The following is an 18,649-nucleotide window of genomic DNA, read 5'->3' as shown; positions in this document are numbered from 1 at the left end:
TAATGAACTCGTGTTTGTTCATCTGCCTCTACGCATGGGACATTTTTTACGCCGTGTGTGTGTGCGTGAGTGTGTGCGCGCGTGTTGTTTGCACTTGGAACGTGTGTTCTTAGAAAATTGTTAGAAAATTTGAAAATTTTTTCTAATTTAAAAAAAGTTAGAAAATTGAACGCTACAAAGTATATGCCAATAAACATTCAACATAAGTGTGCTGACAACTTAATCACAATAAAAAAAAATAAACTGAAAAATTACGATCTACTAATAAAAACACGCAGACACCACAACCAACAACGAATCAACAGATTCAACCTCGACAGCCCCCGGTTCAACTTCACCAGGTGCAGGCCTTACCAGCCCAAGTGTTGGTGCCTTTTCATTTGAAGGGCCCTTCGCTCAAACGCCTGTGACAACCCACAGACTTAAGGGTGATCTTTGTAAGTTTGTCTGCTTGTGTGTGTGTGTCTGTGTGTGTGTGTGTCTGTGTGTGTGTGTGTGTGTGTGTGTGTGTGTGTGTGTGTGTGTGTGTGTGTACGGCTTGACAGTTGTTGTGTTTTTCGTTCAGTGGTTGGTACACTCATTCATTGCTTGAAGGACTGGTTGTTTCCATTTAATTGTTGAGCGCATGTCGCTCAACAATTAAATAGAAACAAAAACCAGCTGTCGGTGAATCAGCTATCATCTTTAGGATATTTATTCACATTTAATTAGTTTATTAATTAATTTAATCACTAATTAATTTAATTTTTTTTTCATTTATTAATTATTAATTTAATAATTAGTTGGTTAGTTGGTTTGTTTGTTTATTTGTTTGTTTGTATGTTTGTTCTACTCACTTTTATTTCAGTGACGGCACAGAGTGAGAGGTTGATCATGTCCACCGAAACAAACGCCAGATACGAAGGTACAATGACGATGATGTTGATGATGATTAGGATGCTGAAGACGGTAGTGAGGATGTTGTTGATGATGATGTTGACGAAGACGATGATGATGACGATGATGATGACGATGATGAAAATTGTGATGGCGATGATCATTTTGATGCTAGAAGATTGCTACTGGCATTAGTAAGAACGATATTAATCATAAAAATGGTAATAATAATGATAATAATAATAATAATATAAATAATAGTAATAATAATGGGAACATCCTTTTATTTTCTAACTCTAAATACCGAATATTAATAATGAGATAATTATAAAATCCTATTTAATCTAATATAATAATAATAATTTAAATAATAATAATAATATAAATAATAATAATAATATTCAGCAATAAAATCAATGAAAAAGGCAGTACGGTTAAAATAAAATAATCTGCGGAGCCCATCATTCGAATCGAGAGGGTACGACCAGAGTTAATTAGTTTTAAAATTGTAATAATAAAAATAATAATAATAAAAATAGTAATAATAACAATAATGATAATAATAATAACTGACCCGCCAGGCATAGACTGTGTGGATCTCGTCCAGCAACTAATGGAGGCCGAATCTTTGCACGAGCAGGCTGATATTATACACTACCTATATCTTAACAAGTCAGTCACACGCACGCACACAGACACGTGGACAGACACACACACAGACACGCAGAAAGACACACACAGACACGCAGACAGACACACACACAGACACGCAGACAGACACACACACAGACACACACACAGACACGCAGACAGACACACACAGACACGCAGACAGACACACACACAAACACGCAGAAATACACACACAGACACGCAGAAAGACACGCACACAGACACACAGACAGACACGCACACAGACACGCAGACAGACACACACGCAGACACGCAGACAGACACACACACAGACACACACACGCTAGATTTGCGTTAGCTTTTTCACGCGCCTTTTTTTTCTGACTACTTCTCCATCACTTGCAAAGTTCGGAGACACGCGCGCACGCACACACACGCACACACACACGTATCTGTTTGCGCATGTATATATGCAAATGCTGGCCCGATTATTTAGTATCATGAAGATCATTGTTACTGAATTTCATTTTTTCGTCATTATCATTAATTTTGTTAGCCAAGATAATCACTATCATCATCATAATTACACTCACCTTCATCATCATCACCACCATCATCACTATTATCACCATCATCATCACCACTATCACTATCATCATCATCACCTTCATCTCTATCATCACCGTCACCATCATCATCACCGTCACCTCCATCACTATCATCATCACCGTCACCTCCATCACTATCATCATCACCTTTATAACCATCATCATCACCACCACCACCACCATCATCATCATCATCATGACCAGAGGTGCGTCGTGGAACACGGGCCTGGGAAAACCAGGTCACGAGTGCCTGGTCAGTGACCTACTTACTGAGTTGTACGAAAAGGCAGGAAGGGCCAAGCAGTGGTGGCTCGTCAGACACACCGCTGGTCTCCTCATGAAGAAGGTTGTGATGATGATGATTGTGATGATGATTGTGGTGGTGATTGTGGTGGTGATGATGATGATTGTGGTGGGGTTGGTGATGATTGTGGTGGTGGTGATGATTGTGATGATGATGATGATTGTGGTGGTGAGTTAACAAACACACGCACGTACGTACAAACACAAAAGCAAACATACACACCACACACACACACACACACAAGCAAACACGCACTCACATACACACAGACACACACACACAGGCTGGCAAACACGCACACACACAAACACACACACACACACAGGTAGAAGACCTAGCAAACGCAGCATCAGATATCATTGTGAGACAAAAACAGCTGGCCGTCGGTTTGCCACCAGAGCCTAGAGAAAAGATCATTACTAGGTGGTGATGAGATGATGGTGGTGATGATGATGGTGGTAATGATGATGATGATGATGGTGATGATGACGACGATGATGATATAGACATTATTTTTATTCGATCAATACTTGGTTCTCTATCTTCTCTTCATTTACCTCTTCAGATCCATAACAAACCACGCATCTCTTTCATTTCTTTATCTATTCTGTTCGTTTCTTCATTCATTCAGTGAGTCATTCATTCATTCATTCATTCATTCATTCATTCATTTATTCATTCATTTATTCATTCGTTCGCTTATTCATTCATTATTTCATTCGTTCATTCATTCCTTCATTCATTCATTCATTATTTCATTCATTATTTCATTCATTCATTCATTCATTCATTCATGCACTAGACCGATGAGGACAGATGAACTGGCAGCCATCATCCATGAAGCGTGCCAAGATGATCTTAGTACCGCCATGCTAACACAGGTCGGTTGGCTGACCGAGTGAGTGAGTGAGTGAGTGAATGAATGGCTGACTGATTGAAGGAATGAATGAATGAATGAATGAATGAATGAATGAATGAATGAATGAATGAATGAATGAATGAATGAATGAATGAATGAATGAAGGAACAAACGAAAGAACGAACGAACGAACGAAGGAATGAACGAACGAAGGAATGAATGAATGAATTGACCTTGCAATTCGTTATGATTAACCTTGCAATTCGTCAAAAAATCGCAACATCAAATGATTGAATGAATTGGCTGATTGATTGAATGAATGAATGAATAAATTAATTAATTAATTGATTGACCTTGCGATTTGTCAAACAATCGCAACGTCAATACAATAATTCTCTTCGCAGGAGTTGCTGGTCTATTTAGCGATGTACATAAGAACGGAGCCGAAGTTGTTCAAGGAGATGTTGAGGATCCGTGTCGGGCTCATCATCCAGGTCATGGCCTCTGAACTTGCTAGGACTCTCAACTGCTCTGGTTGGTTGGTTGGTTGAATGGTTGGTTGGTTGGTTGGTTGAATGGTTGGTTGGTTGGTTGGTTGAATGGTTGGTTGGTTGGTTGAATGGTTGGTTGGTTGGCAGGCTAGTCGGTTGTTAATTAATACTAATTCCACTAACTAAACTCGCCCAATCAATCCTGACCTCTGACCTCCAGGTGAGGAAGCATCCACGCAGCTGTTGAACCTGACCCCGTACGAGATGAAACTTTTCCTGCACCACATCCTCAGTGGAAAGGAGTTTGCTGTTAATAAAAGTTGGTTAACAGAGTGATTGGCTGGTTGGTTGATTGGTTGGTTGGTTGATTGGTTGGCTGGTTGATTGGTTGGTTGGCTGGCTGGTTGGTTGGTTGGTCGGCTTGTTTATTGGTTGGTTGGCTGGCTGGTTGGTTGGTTGGTTGGTTGATTTTTATTAGCTCTCTCGCACGCACACACAACACACACACATAAACACACACACACATAAACACACACACTCACACATAAACGCACATAAACACACACACACACACACGTACACAACACACATGCACATAAACACACACACACACATAAACAAAAACACACACATACACACACACACACACACGTACACAACACTTACACGTCACACACACGTGTCACACATTCAAACGTGCAAACGAAACTCGTTGCAGCTGCCTCATCAACGGACAGCGGCAGCCAGAGCAGCCTGTCGACCAGACGTCTGTCCATCTACCAGCCGGAGAGGATGTCCAAGGCGCAGTTCGCCAGCCAGACGAGGTACAGTATCGACCTGATGAGGAAGGAGTTGAGGGTTAGTCTGTGGCGGTGATGATGATGATGATGATGGAGACCATGTTGATGATGATGATGATGATGTTGATGATGATGATGATGGAGACCATGTTGATGATGATGATGATAATGATGGAGACCATGTTGATGATGATGATGATGATGATGTTTATGATGATTTTGATGATGATGATGGTGGAGACCATATTGATGATGATGATGGTGGTGATGGTGATGATGATGGCAATGTTGGTGATGATGTTGGTGATGATAATGATGGTGGTGATGATGATGGTGATGACGGTGATGATGGTTATGGGGATGAAAATGCGATGACGATGACGTCTTTTAATTAAGTTCATAAGCTTCATAGTCAATAATTTATGTTAATTGATTGATTAATTGACTAATTAAGTTATTAATTAAATTAATGACTGATTCATTGTTTAATTGCTTTTATTCTTTCGGATTAATGAAAAAATTAATCACAAAATACCATTCGTTTGATTGTCCAATCAGAAGCAAGCAGTAAGATTGCATCTCTCTCCCATTTCGTGTTTTTTTCTTTAAATAATTTTTTTGTATTTCATTTTCACTCGGATATTAAATTTCATAGTTATAATATTATTCTTTCACATTTTGTTTTGTGTCTCTAATCAGCTTTTTTTAGTTTTATTATTCACTCTTTATTCATTCGTTGTTTTGCGGGTTGTGTGAATATCTTCATTTTTTTTATAAAATTTTTTTTTCCTCGTTTTATTAGCATGGGATCGTGGGCTTAGGCTTATTTTTCAGAAGTTTTTCTACAGTAAGACGCATTGTTTCGCCAGTGTAACGCGTGATAATTCTATAGAAACTGTGTGAACAATAAGTGTGATCTCGCGGCCAATTTCCGTTCAACCAACAGTTTTATAAATTGAGAAATGTTGTGTGAAAAAGTCTTTTATGAATTCGATGGTGGTTCAGTTTGATTCTTAATCTTTCTTGGTGCTATCTTGTTTTCAATTTTGGCTTGATTTCTATACCGATAAGTTAAAAAAAAAAATTTCTCACGTAAAGGGCTGCCCGTGGAAGGTGTCACACTTTGGGAAGGGGGGGTGATCAAAAATTGTGAGGGTGGTGATATGCAACGTCACGTTTCGCTCTTTTTCACTTTCCGACATGAATTTTTAAAAAAAATGTTGTTTTTTATAAACTTTTTGCCAAAAAAAAATGCAGACGAAATGTTATATCAGTTCAGTACTTGGCTTCTTGCCCTTTTTCGTCCTGATCATCATGAAGTTAATGCGGCTCGTGTGTTTGTTTCAAGTCGACGACACTAAGTGTAGCTGATCTTCACCTGTCAATCATTTTTATTCGTGATATTGATAATTTTACATGCCACATTTTAAACTGTTGGCGAATAAATTTCTTTAAATAACATAACACATATACATACATAACAATATAAATATTTATCTCCATCATCACTTATCACTATTTTTTGAATGTAAGGTGTCAAAAAATCGTGACATGGGTGGGCTGATTTTGTGGCAGTTTGTAGCAGGGCTGATAGGGCAAGTCAAAGAGCTGTGGTCCTCTACGGACAGTCCCTCAAACAATTTCAATACTTTTTCATTTGACTGAAAATGTCATTCATCATCCAATTTGAAGATTGTTATTTGTATTGCTATGTATGTATGTATGTATGTTAGGTTATTTATATTGTTGTGTATTATTAGTTTTTCTTCTTTTTCTAGTACTGCTTCTTCTATAAGTATTCATTCTTCAGCAGTGCTTTAATAACTTTTCACGTCTTTCCATAAGTCTTACAATTTTAAATCATTCCTTTATATTTCAATTTTTTTAAATATTTCTTCTGCCTAAGCCTCATTTTTTACCTCTTGTTTATTCATTTTCAATATTTCCTTGCTATTTTATGCCATATCGTATGCTAATAATAACCTTTGTTGAGATTGTTTTTTCTGAATTAATTTAATGCAAATCCTGGGTTCGTCAAAGTTTTTTTGATTTTGCCTTATATAACCTACATAAGCTTGTATGTGTATTCTATAATTGAATTTTCAATCATCGGCTTTTTATTTTAATTTGCAATTATTAATATATTTATTTGGTTATTTATCGTGTATTTATTTATTCGTTTATTTATATATTCATCTATTCGTTCGTTCATTCGTTCGTTCGTTCGTTCGTTCATTCATTCATACATACACACATACATACATTCATTCATTCATACATACACACATACATACATACATTCATTCATACATACACACATACATACATTCATTCATACATACACATACATTCATTCATCCATCCATTTAATAACCCTGATGTTCCGCCTGCTTTTGTTTCATTAATTTTAAAGTCCTATTTTGATTGATAACATGGGGCTGATTGAGTTTGATGGTCATAACTAGTCATTATTATGATATAATTATAACTAATTATAATATAATTATGATATAATTATAACTATATGGTATAATTATAACTGGGGGTCATTGGAAGTTTATAATATTCCTCTAGAAATTCATTCTTTCTCGCCATCTTCATCATCATTTTAGCCGTCGTCATCATCACAATCACAGCGACTCTTATCACGCATTTACCACACACCCACGCGCGCACACACCACAACCCACCCACACACAAGGCACCCGCACCACATACATAGAATACATCAAAACACACACACGCAACACACCACCCACGCACACACGCAGACCCATGAAGAATCAACCGCCACACTCTGGGGTTCAGTAGCAGCCGGAAAAGCTGACGGAGAGCAGCAGGAAGAGGAACTGGAGATCGATCGACACGGGCAGTGGCTGAGAAGGAGGAGGTTGGACGGTGCCTTGAACAGGGTGCCTGTTGGATTCTATGCTGATGTCTGGAAACTTCTCAAGAGGGTGAGTGGATAATGTGGATTTTGGGGATGGTGATGATGAGGAAGAAGATGATGATGAGAAAGATGATGATGAAGAGGATGATGATGAGGAGGAAGAAGATGATGATGAGGATGATGAGGAAGACGATGATGAGGAATAAGATGATGAAGAAGATGATGATGAAGAAGACGATGATGATGAGGAAGAAGATGATGATGAGAAAGAAGATGATGAGAAGGAAAAAGATAACGAGGATGGCTTTGAATAAAGAGATTGCTTCACTTCAGTCACACTTCTATTATTTAGCGGGCAAACCTGAAATTTGACATTTCAAGAATATTTTTAAGTCTGATCTACACATTCAGAATAATGTTTCTCAGATAGCGGAGTTGTTTGCTGTGACTTTTTTGAAGAAACACGATGACAAATTACATATCAATAAATTATCAACCATACATTCAGAACATGTCAATCAGGCATTTGTAACTTATCAAATTGTTGTGTTCATATATTATCAAGCAAGAAACATCAATCACATAACTACATAACGTGTCAATCAAATGTCAACCATGACGATTTATCATATCATATTCAGTGTCATGGAGTTTCATTTTCGAACCACGTCATCAACCAATCTCTGACCAGTGAGGTGCGTTGACTTCTTTATTTATTTATGCTGATTTAAATTTAAAATCACTCATTCATAGTCGGGTTTTTGTTCTTTTTGTTAAGCTTTTCTTTGCTTCTCTTTGTTTTCTTCTCTGTTTCTTATCTTTAATGTTGTCGGTTTGTTTAATCGTTATTCTATACTTTTTTGGTTGAGTTGGTAAGTTGCTTACATTCATTTCTTCTATTCGTGTAATCATTTTTTGTTAATATTTTTAAAATTTTCCATTTTCTCTCTCTCTCTCTTTCTCTCTCTTTCTTTTTCTCTCTCTACCATGCTTATTTTTTTTTTAAATTTTCGTTCTCTCTCCTTTTTTTTTCGCTTCCTTCTTTTACTGTCTGTCCTAATCACTCTCTCTCTTAAATTTCTTCTTTCATTTTTGTCTCTATATCTCTCTCTCTCTCTTTCTCTCACCAACCATCCATCCAGATGACCCAGGGCGAGATGAAGTTTGCACTGGAGGTGGAGTCTATCTTGAATCGAATCCCACATCCGGAGTACAGGCAGTTGTGCGTCGAGACCATAGTCATGCTCTGCCTCATCGTCGAACATGATGCAGGTCGGTTGGTGGCGTGGCTGGGTCATTTTTGTCGGAGGTCAGGTCAGGGTCATTTTGGGGTCATGGTGTTTTGTAATCTTTGTAGGTGCTGTTGTGGCTGGTTGCTGATGTCGTGATTCGTGTTGTCGCTGAATTGAGTGCGTGTTCAAGCTGGTTTTGTTGTTGTTCTGTTGTTCTGTTTTGGTTTTGGTCCATATTATCGTGGACTTATTTGTAATAATTTTGTATATTTTATATTTTTTTTTGTAAAAAGAAACTTTATTTCTATATTTCCAGGCAAATGTTTCTGGAACCAAGTGATCAACATTGACCGCCTGGTGCACTATGCCGTGGAGTTGTTTATTGACGAGCAGGTCTGTAGGGCAAATATTCTCTCTACATTCCACACATCTGTCTCGTCATCTTACTCGCCAACCATTTGCTTATTTTTTTTCTAGTTTCTCTCTTTCGTCTCTTTTGTTAATTTATATATTCGTTAAAATTAACTCATCGTAGTAATTTCACATTTATATTCAAACATTTGCTCGTAGACTCATACACACGCACACATACTTTCACACACATACACTTACACTCATACACTTACACACACCACAATTACACACACCACACACACACAGACACATTCGCACGCACTCGCACTTACATACATACACACACTTTCACACACACACACATACGTACACCACACTCACTCGCAATTACACATACACTCTCATACACACACTCACACACACATTCACACACACACTCACACACACACACACATTCATACACACACACATACCGCACGACAGCGAGATGTGGATAGCTACCTCGCAATGTGCTGCGCCAATCCGAAGACCTTTCTAAAGTGCCAGGGCAACGAAGGGGTGTGCCAACAATTTTACGACTGTGCCCCCAGTGGCAGGTTCGGTTCGATGTCCTACCTCTGCCGATCCATTGTCCACTGCCTCATGTTGCCCTGCAGGGACGATGGTAATCTCGACTGCACTGTCCAGTAAATGTGATAATGTAGCGGCAGTAGCTGTAGTTAGTAGTGGCTGTAGTTAGTGGTGACTGTAGTTAGTAGTGGCTTTAGTTAGTAGTAGCTGTAGTTAGCAGTGGTTGTAGTTAGTGGTGGTTGTAGTTAGTAGTGGCTGTAGTTAGTAGTGGCTGTAGTTAGTGGTGGCTGTAGTTAGTAGTGGCTGTAGTTAGCAGTGGATTTAGGTAGTACTTTTTTATGTAGTAGTGGCTTTAGATAGTTGAAGTTGTAGGTAGTAGTAGTAGGTAAGAGTTTTGATAATCTTTGCTTTGAGGATCGTTAAATTCATCAGAAGAGTTAGAGTTCATCAATTTGAATATTAGGAGATTGGCAGCAAGTTTAAGTGCGTGTGTTCTTATTACACGGACACATGTTCTAAGCAGTATTAATATTTCGGTACGCAGATTTATGTACTCTTTGGTTACTGTGTTACAATTTTAATTCAGAAATTTTTAATAGTTATCATAACTCAATTATAATAATGATTCCTATTATTATTATTATTATTATTATTATTATTATTATTATAATTATTAATTGTCGTTATAGCATAAATAAGATAATATTTTTTTTAATTTTTTTATTTATTCTAGAAAATGTATTATTAAGTTACTCAAAGTAACGTTATTTAGTTATTTATTCATTCGTTCGTTCGTTCGTTCATTCGTTCGTTCATTCATTCATTCGTTCGTTCGTTCATTTATTTATCTTGCATTTGAAATCATTATGACGTCATGGGATTAAATCTTATTCTAATGTTTATCTATTTAGTGTTTATCTATGCATGTTTGTTGTATACATTTTTTGTATGTGCGTTCGTGTCTGTGTGTGTCTGTGTGTATGTGTGTGTGTGTGCGTCTGTGTGTGTGTGTGTGTGTGTGTATGTGTGAATGTTTCAAAAAAACCGTAGACGCATTACCTGTGTCATTTTTATGTTCGAACTATCGTTTAATTTTTGAGTATTTCTTGCTATTAAAAAATATCGCGTGAAATTATTTTCCTTATCGGTCTGTTGTATTTTCATGTCATTTTCATTTCACAGATAATAAATTTCATTTGGTTTTTTCTTGGATAACAATTTTTGAGCTGCGTTTGCACCATCAAAGGACTATTGTAAATCCTCCATTCTTACGAATGATTTTATCACTTTCATTTCATATCTGAGTTCATCGCTTTGAGGCCATCATTAGTTTTTCGTCACCGCTGATTATCACCCACTGTCATCTCGTTCATCATCACTAATGATATTGCAGTCAGCATTTAGCATTGGAGTTTATCATTTCAATCGAATATGATGACTACTTGTTTGATTCTTGCAACGAACTGACTCTAAACTATCTGATGTGTTGTGTTTTTAAGAATTTCTATATTTATTATGATCGTTTGTATCACATGTTTACAGGCAAATAAATATAATTCTTGATTATATTTTATTGTAATTTTTACTGAAACACTCTGTTTTTTTTTTATATAGTGTATAAAGATAAGCGATTCAGTGGTGTAATAGTTAAGATGCCTGGCACTGATGTTGCCGTGACTGGTTTCGAATTCCAAGAGGTCGTTCATCGCCCTTTCATTCAACGTAACTCGTACACGGCGTACCTTGGTTCACGTACTACTCAGTAGTTGTCGTTAGCTCGCCACGTAAGGAGTCTGTGGTGGAAGATGTCTTAAATCTGAAGTACCTACATGTAATACTCGTCAAAAATTAAGGTATCTGTAGTTAAGGTAATTGAATAAGCTTCCGTTTGGTAATTTTAATGAGATTTGAACACATATTATATTAACCCAATATGTTACAATTTTTTTAAATAAAAACGCAAAAGATATATTGACTTGAACTTAAAAAATTTGAAATTTGAAAAAAAATATCGCATATATTACATTTTTTTAAATAATAATTTGGACCGGATAGACTAGAATTTTGTAAAGACCAGAAAGACACTTAGCATAAGAACAAAGGACAAAAAAAGAATTAACTTTAAAATCAAATCACACATTGAGAAATCTTTTCACTTCCTGAAGCCTGCCTGACAACTCGTGGGAGAAGGTCCACATTCTGCGCTCTGCTACATTCGGATGGATCCACTCCTTGTATGCGTGGTAGTGGAAGAGTAGGGCAACATCCGGTTCAAGTGCTACAAATTTGCTATCTTGGTTTTCCTTTTGAGGTGTGTGCACTCCCATTAAATCTGTCACCCCCGAGCTCACCATCCACTTTGAACGAATTCCGTGCTCCAAAATTAAATTTTCTCTCATTATTGAGCAATACGTGAATAAGTTGAAATATATTGAATGAGCCAGGTTGCTGCTTTTGTTATTGCATGAATCGTGCCTGAAGAACGTATTTCTTACGCTTACTATCGTTGGTGGGACTTGAGAGATGTTTAAGTTTTCATTGATGAAAATATCGGTGAATAATTGATAGAATGTTTGACGCCTAATCGGTACAATAAACTCATCGATATCGATATTCAAGACAAAGTGGGAAGTGAGGCGACTTCTCGTGATGCAGTCGTTCATGGCGGTCAGTTGGCCGTAGTAGTGAATGTCGGAGGCGTCCGTCCTCTCGTTCACTTCAATGGGCAGCTTCCACTGGATGATGGTGGCCAAGTTTTGCTTCACGTAGTACTCCAGTACTTTTTCAACTTTTGAGCCGATTGAGAAGTTGTAGAAGAAAAAATACTCGACACCGAACATTCGGTTGAGTTCGATCCACTCAATTAAACGTTCCCATTTGTCGTAGTGCTTGTTCAACGGGGAAACACAATTACTAAAATTAACTCTTGGAGATTTTTGCCAGCGATGTTGTTGCTGGTTCTGTTGTTTCAGTTTAGGGGCTTGGTTACCAAGGCTGATGACTTCTATGACATGATTCGGTTGCTGGCACGCATATTCAACTAAGCTAATGTACTTCGGTTCTTTCGATCGATTTGTTTTGTCTGATGTACAGATGATCCTATGTTCCATGAAGCTGAAAATGAGCCAATTAAATTTTATCAGAAACACTTAATTAAAAAAAAACTTTTTAAGCAGCTCAAACCAACGAATAATATTGACTACAATATCAATAAAGTGTTTCACATACTCGCTTGTAATTTAATAATTTCGATTTTTTATCTATAAAAAATATATTTGTAAATGCACGTAAACCAACGCACAGCAGACATTACATATAAAAGGATCTTTCAGCATTCGAACCACCTCACTGCGACATCACTTTCAAAGCTTGATGTTTCGGATTGCTGCCACGTAATAATCAAGTTAGAAGAATTTATTCGGCCCGCGAGTTCAGTTGAAGTCCAGAATTTTTGTTCGAAAATAACAGCGTATAAAAGAAGATTACCGTGTGTGCGTGTGTGTGTATGTGTGTGTGTGTGTGTGTGTGCGCGTGTGGTGTGTACATGTATGTGTGTGTATGTGTCTATGATGTTGTATGTGTAGATAAATGAATCAGAAATATAGTCAAAGAAGTCTTTCTAGAAGAAATCCTTTCTAAAAATCACCTTAATAACAAAAATGTTTTTTACAGTTAAGGTTAAATCCCACATAAGAACTACAAAATTTCGATTTAAATTTATGCCAGCACTGGGCAACGGTAACAAACTGTAAACTTCTTTAAAACAAAACCTATACTCCCCACCCCACAAAAACTTTTCGGCCAAGCCTATTATATAAATACATCAAAAGTCGTGTATGTGTATGCCTGCTTGCATGTGCTAACGACTACAAGATAATAATAATGGCTCTGATAAAGTTTATCTCATAATAAATATTTCAAGATAATTAGAGAAGTAGTCGCAGGTGTATTGAATTGTATTGGTGTGTGTGTGTGTGAGTGTGTTTGTATGCGTTTGTAGGTTTCCGTGTATGTGATTGTGTGTGTGTGATTGTGTGTGTGTGTGTGATTGTGTGTGTGATTGTGTGTGTGTGAATGTGTGTGTGTGTGATTGTGTGTGTGTGATTGTGTGTGTGTGATTGTGTGTGTGTGACTGTGTGTGGGTGATTGTGTATGTGTGATTGTGTGTGTGATTGTGTGTGTGTGATTGTGTATGTGTGATTGTGTATGTGTGATTGTGTGTGTGATTGTGTGTGATTGTGTGTGATTGTGTGTGTGTGATTGTGTGTGTGTGTGATTGTGTGTGTGTGATTGTGTGTGTGTGTGATTGTGTGTGTGTGTGATTGTGTGTGTGTGTGATTGTGTGTGTGTGTGATTGTGTGTGTGTGTGTAGCAAGGGAGCGACTGATGTGCATTATCATTTGCGACAATAGAAATAGTATTAAAACACCGCTAAGTATGGGTGTATTGTTCAATTCTATATATTTTATTTTGTTAAATTCTATTATATTTTATCATGCACATTTTATTTACCATATACCTTGGGAGTTTTGTGAGATATCGAGTTTGCATATTTTTTTCATTATTTTAATGGTAGCGTATGCATGACTTGCTCAGAGTAATTAGTTTTAGTGGTTAGTGTAATAGTGCTAGATCAGAAAGCATAACATTTCTACGGCACTTAGAGATAAAAATTTGAATTAAAAAAAAAATTTGAAATGCGTACAATCGATCCTGCTGCATGCAGTTTCAAAAATTGATTTCGTGTGTTTTGGGATGTTTAACACAGTTGAGGCAATGTTAGGTTAGTCACAATCATCTTCACCACCTTCATCGCCTTCCTCATCATCATCTTTGCTGTTTATCTTACTCACCTTAAGCGTTCTAACTTAATTCCTCGTCATCTTTGTCATCATTACATATCCTCATCACCATCATTTTATAAGTCGTCATTATTGTTAACATCATAATCATATATCATCACCACTATCATCGCTACTATCATGGTGTAGTATCTTAACGTATCTATCATTTCATCGTTATCATCTTAACAATCATCTTGACCATCACATATGTTATCATTAACAAAAAAGAACATCTTCATCATCATTATCCTTTTTCTCCTCATCATCATCATAATCACAATCATCATCATCATTATCACAGCCATCATCATCATTATCACAGCCATCATCATCATCATCACAGCCATCATCATCATCATCATCATCACAGCCATCATCATCATCATCACAGCCATCATCATCATCACAGCCATCATCATCATCACAGCCATCATCATCATCATCATCATCACAGCCATCATCATCATCATCACAGCCATCATCATCATCACAGCCATCATCATCATCACAGCCATCATCCTCATTATCACGGCCATCATCATCATCACAGCCATCATCATCATCACAGCCATCATCATCATCATCATCATCACCGCCATCATCATCATCATCATCACAGCCATCATCAACATCACAGCCATCATCATCATCCTCATTATCACAGCCATCATCATCATCACAGCCATCATCATCATCATCACCGCCATCATCATCATCATAGACATCATCATCATCATCATCACAGCCATCATCATCGTCATCATCATGACTAACATTCTATCGAAGCTATTCATGTTCAAGTCAACGAACGCGCGGACCAATTGAAACTGTCCATTTTCATCCCATAACAGACAGTAAGGAATCGTCAAATCGGTCGTATTGCTGATGACGTATATTGTGACGTCATTTTTTTTGCTGTCGCCCGCTAAAAGGTACGCGCTAAACAAATAGATTTTGAATTTAGCGGTGGGGATGGATATCCAGTCGAAAGCGCGACTATCATGATGACGTTGTCGATGATAATGATGATGAAAGTCACGTGGTGGGAAGTGTAGGTGGCAATTTTTTTTATTTCTGTTGTTGTTGTAGTTGTTGTTGTTGTTGTAGTTGTTGTAGTTGTTGTTGTAGTTGTAGTTGTTGTTGTCATTATTGTTATCAAAATTCGTGCCGCGTTTTTTGTTGTTGTTGTTGCCATCAGTGTCGTCAAAACTAGGGTCTGCTTTGTTGTTGTTGTTAATGTTGTTGTTGTCGTTGTTGTTATTGATGTTACCAGATATTCCGTCGTGGTTATTGTCACTGATGTCTTTATTAGTAAATATTCTGTTGTTGTAATTAGTGTCACCAGAAATTATGTTGTTATAGTTGACATTAAGGTTTCTTTCAACAAAGATTTTGTTGTTGTTATTGTCATTAATGTCGTCAGGGCTTTTATTGTCGTTGTTGTCATTAATGTTACCAGAGACTCTACTGTTGTTATTGTCATTAGTGTTATCAGCGTCGAATGTGTCGTTGTTGTCAAAGCTTTTGTTGTTGTTTAGAAATTTGATAGCTGTCAAGATTATGATGATGAGAAATATTGAGATGAGTACTCCGTTGACGAGTCGTCGTAATGTTGACCTACGTAAGATGCTTTTTACGGTCGTCATCGTTGTTTGATTCAGTTGTTGATGTTATTGGTGTTATTTGGTGTTGTTTGGCGCTGTTTGGTGTTGTTTGATGTTGTTGATGTTGTTGTTTGGTGTTGTTAATATTGTTGTTGTTGTTTGATGTTGTTGTTGATGTTAGTGTTGTTGATGTTGTTGTTGATGTTGTTTGGTGTTGTTAGTATTGTTGTTGTTGTTTGATGTTGTTGTTGATGTTGTTGTTGATGTTGTTTGGTGTTGTTAGTATTGTTGTTGTTGGTGGTGGTGTTGTTGTTTGATGTTGTTGTTGAGGTTATTGGTGTTGATGTAATTTGGTGTAGTGTTGATTGCTAATGTCATTAACGTTGTATATGCCGTCAAGGTTGCTATTATAGTTGATGTTATATAGTGTTACCGAAGTTGTTAATGTTTTTTGATGTCGTTTTTTAACGTTAAACTTACAGTAAACTTCATCATCAGACGATTAAGCCAGCCATAGATATAAACATTTAATTGCGAACTGTACCTTTAGAATGAAAATTTATAATATATAGTATATATTATGTATATGTGTATATATGTCTATGTATTTGTGGTGTCATAAATTTTAAAAGATGTTAAATTTTGATATTTGACAAGAGGACCACAAAACCTATTAAATTTGTTTTCTGCTAGTGGCATCAATTATTGATCGAGTTTTATCTTAAGACGGTGTTTTTCTGTCTAGAAAACTGAAGTTCTGCTGAAGTTTTGCAGGTGCAACAATAGGACAAGCATCCTCAACCATTTTAGCATCTCGCCGCTTGAATTACAGTATACTACGTAGAAAATTATTTTCTTCAGCCACATCATTACAGTTCGCGTTGAAATGCAATCAATTGAACACACCAACTCTTCATTGATAATCATCGTTTTCTGTCACAATCATCGTTTTCGTCATCTTCTCTAGTTTTATTATTTTCTTCGAATTTACTTGGTTGGTTGGTTGGCGTCAAGACTGCACAATGGTTACAACTTAGTTACAAGATTCCCAAACAAGCCGACAGCCTAACGAAGGCGTGAAGTTTGTATACTAAGCGTGGCGAAAACATCGTCTTTACTTCTGAAGAAACCATTTGATCGGGCCATTTTAAATGTGGAGGATGGGATGATAGCTGGAGTTTGAAGGTTTTGATAGCAGCTAACGCTAGCAAACTAGCAAAAACACTAAAAAAAATTTGCTCACGATTTTTACAAAACTTGTTTTAATATTTTGTTATTTTAAAAATTTTTCAACAAATTGAAATATAAACCAATTCTGTGGCAAAAATAATTTGCAGACCGAAAAAGTTAAAAAATTTGGAATAAAAATTGAAATATAGAAAAAATTCACGTTCCATGTAATTGCACGAAGTATACAAATTTTTAAAGATACAAACAAGTACTTCTATTTTTTTAAAAATCATTCTAATCTACAATATTTTAGTCGCAAGACATTAATCAACCTTTAAACAATATTGGATCAATTTTTCATACCAGCTTGAACTGATTTGCAAGTGTTATATATTTATTAATAAATGTGATTTATGTACATCTGCATCCTATTCAAGATCCATGTGAACATCCTATAAACTGCAATTAACTATTTAATCTCGACAGCAAGAAGAGTTGTTCGTTATATTACAACGTACTTGTTTGTCTATAACGTATTTGATTGCTTAAAACGTAGTTGGCCGTTTATAATGTATCTGAATCAGTGTTTGATAATAATTTGTACGTTGAATATCATTCAACATTTTGAGGCAGCTCCAGGTTTTTAGCATTTTAATAATTTGAATTATTTGAATTTAATAATTTTAATCTAATTTTTTCGCAATTTGTTGCATTTTTCTTAGAGTGTCCAGAAAGATTCAGACAATTATTGAGAATGCCTTACGGTCGAAATTTGGGACTGATAGTTCCTTTTAAGTTTTTTAATGAGGTTTTTCTTCATATTTATCTATTTGTATTTTTTATATTTTTCTTGAAAATATTTTTTTACTACAACAAACTCGTGTCAGTGACGAATTAAACAATTTACTGAAAAAAAGCCTGGCTGAATATTTTAATATGTATTTTTAACCATATGAGAAATTAAGTTTTTGGGATTGTAAAAAAATTCATAACATATTTTATTACGTGCTGACGCTATTGTAAAAGAAAAATAAGTCTGTGAGTCAAAATATCGGAGCTTCTCATTAAGAGTTTAAAGTTTATTTGTTAAAAAAATTATTAATTTTGAAAAAATTACCATAATATTTTACAATCTAATAAATTAAATTTTTAATTTATATTTTTTTTAGACATTTTGCATTTACCGCAATAATCAACCTCTTAGGAGAACGGTGATAGCTGGTGTGAGATATACAAATGAAATTATATGGGTAATGATTTCTTTTTATACAATTTTGCATTAAATAAAATTTATTTTAGATACAAGTGAAACATGATTAATTGTAGTTTTCAAAGAATCAAAACAATCACAGTGTAAACGTTAATATATTTAAAAAACATGCTATTAAAATAAAAACTTCTTGTCATTAATGAA

At 36.2% G+C, this 18,649-nt stretch overlaps 2 protein-coding genes across 2 annotated transcripts in view; one reads left to right on the top strand and one right to left on the bottom strand.

The window, feature by feature from the left end:
• Nucleotides 1–11,383, top strand: part of HELRODRAFT_193185 (hypothetical protein) — a 20,040-nt gene extending 8,657 nt beyond the window's left edge. The window contains exons 7-22 of the mRNA XM_009025943.1: nucleotides 306–437; nucleotides 848–904; nucleotides 1,458–1,548; nucleotides 2,322–2,463; nucleotides 2,747–2,844; nucleotides 3,224–3,302; nucleotides 3,685–3,814; nucleotides 3,992–4,090; nucleotides 4,504–4,629; nucleotides 6,105–6,170; nucleotides 7,343–7,528; nucleotides 8,103–8,156; nucleotides 8,604–8,733; nucleotides 9,010–9,086; nucleotides 9,531–9,711; nucleotides 11,232–11,383. Of these exons, the coding sequence (XP_009024191.1) occupies nucleotides 306–437; nucleotides 848–904; nucleotides 1,458–1,548; nucleotides 2,322–2,463; nucleotides 2,747–2,844; nucleotides 3,224–3,302; nucleotides 3,685–3,814; nucleotides 3,992–4,090; nucleotides 4,504–4,629; nucleotides 6,105–6,121 (971 nt within the window). The 3' untranslated portion in view covers nucleotides 6,122–6,170; nucleotides 7,343–7,528; nucleotides 8,103–8,156; ... (2 more) ...; nucleotides 9,531–9,711; nucleotides 11,232–11,383. The remainder of the gene's footprint in view (nucleotides 1–305; nucleotides 438–847; nucleotides 905–1,457; nucleotides 1,549–2,321; nucleotides 2,464–2,746; nucleotides 2,845–3,223; nucleotides 3,303–3,684; nucleotides 3,815–3,991; nucleotides 4,091–4,503; nucleotides 4,630–6,104; nucleotides 6,171–7,342; nucleotides 7,529–8,102; nucleotides 8,157–8,603; nucleotides 8,734–9,009; nucleotides 9,087–9,530; nucleotides 9,712–11,231) is intronic.
• Nucleotides 11,384–12,163: 780 nt separating this feature from the next.
• On the bottom strand, nucleotides 12,164–12,487 carry HELRODRAFT_145597 (hypothetical protein; the record flags this gene model as incomplete). The annotated part of the gene is made up of 1 exon (XM_009025942.1): nucleotides 12,164–12,487. A coding segment is annotated over one exon (324 nt), but the record flags the coding sequence as incomplete, so codon positions are not given.
• Between the last annotated feature and the right edge of the window lie 6,162 nt (nucleotides 12,488–18,649).

Source organism: Helobdella robusta, assembly GCF_000326865.2.
Source record: "Helobdella robusta unplaced genomic scaffold HELROscaffold_44, whole genome shotgun sequence".
Classification (NCBI taxonomy): domain Eukaryota; kingdom Metazoa; phylum Annelida; class Clitellata; order Rhynchobdellida; family Glossiphoniidae; genus Helobdella; species Helobdella robusta.
Note: the sequence above shows the minus strand (reverse complement) of the source record. Positions and strands in the feature narration are given on the sequence as shown.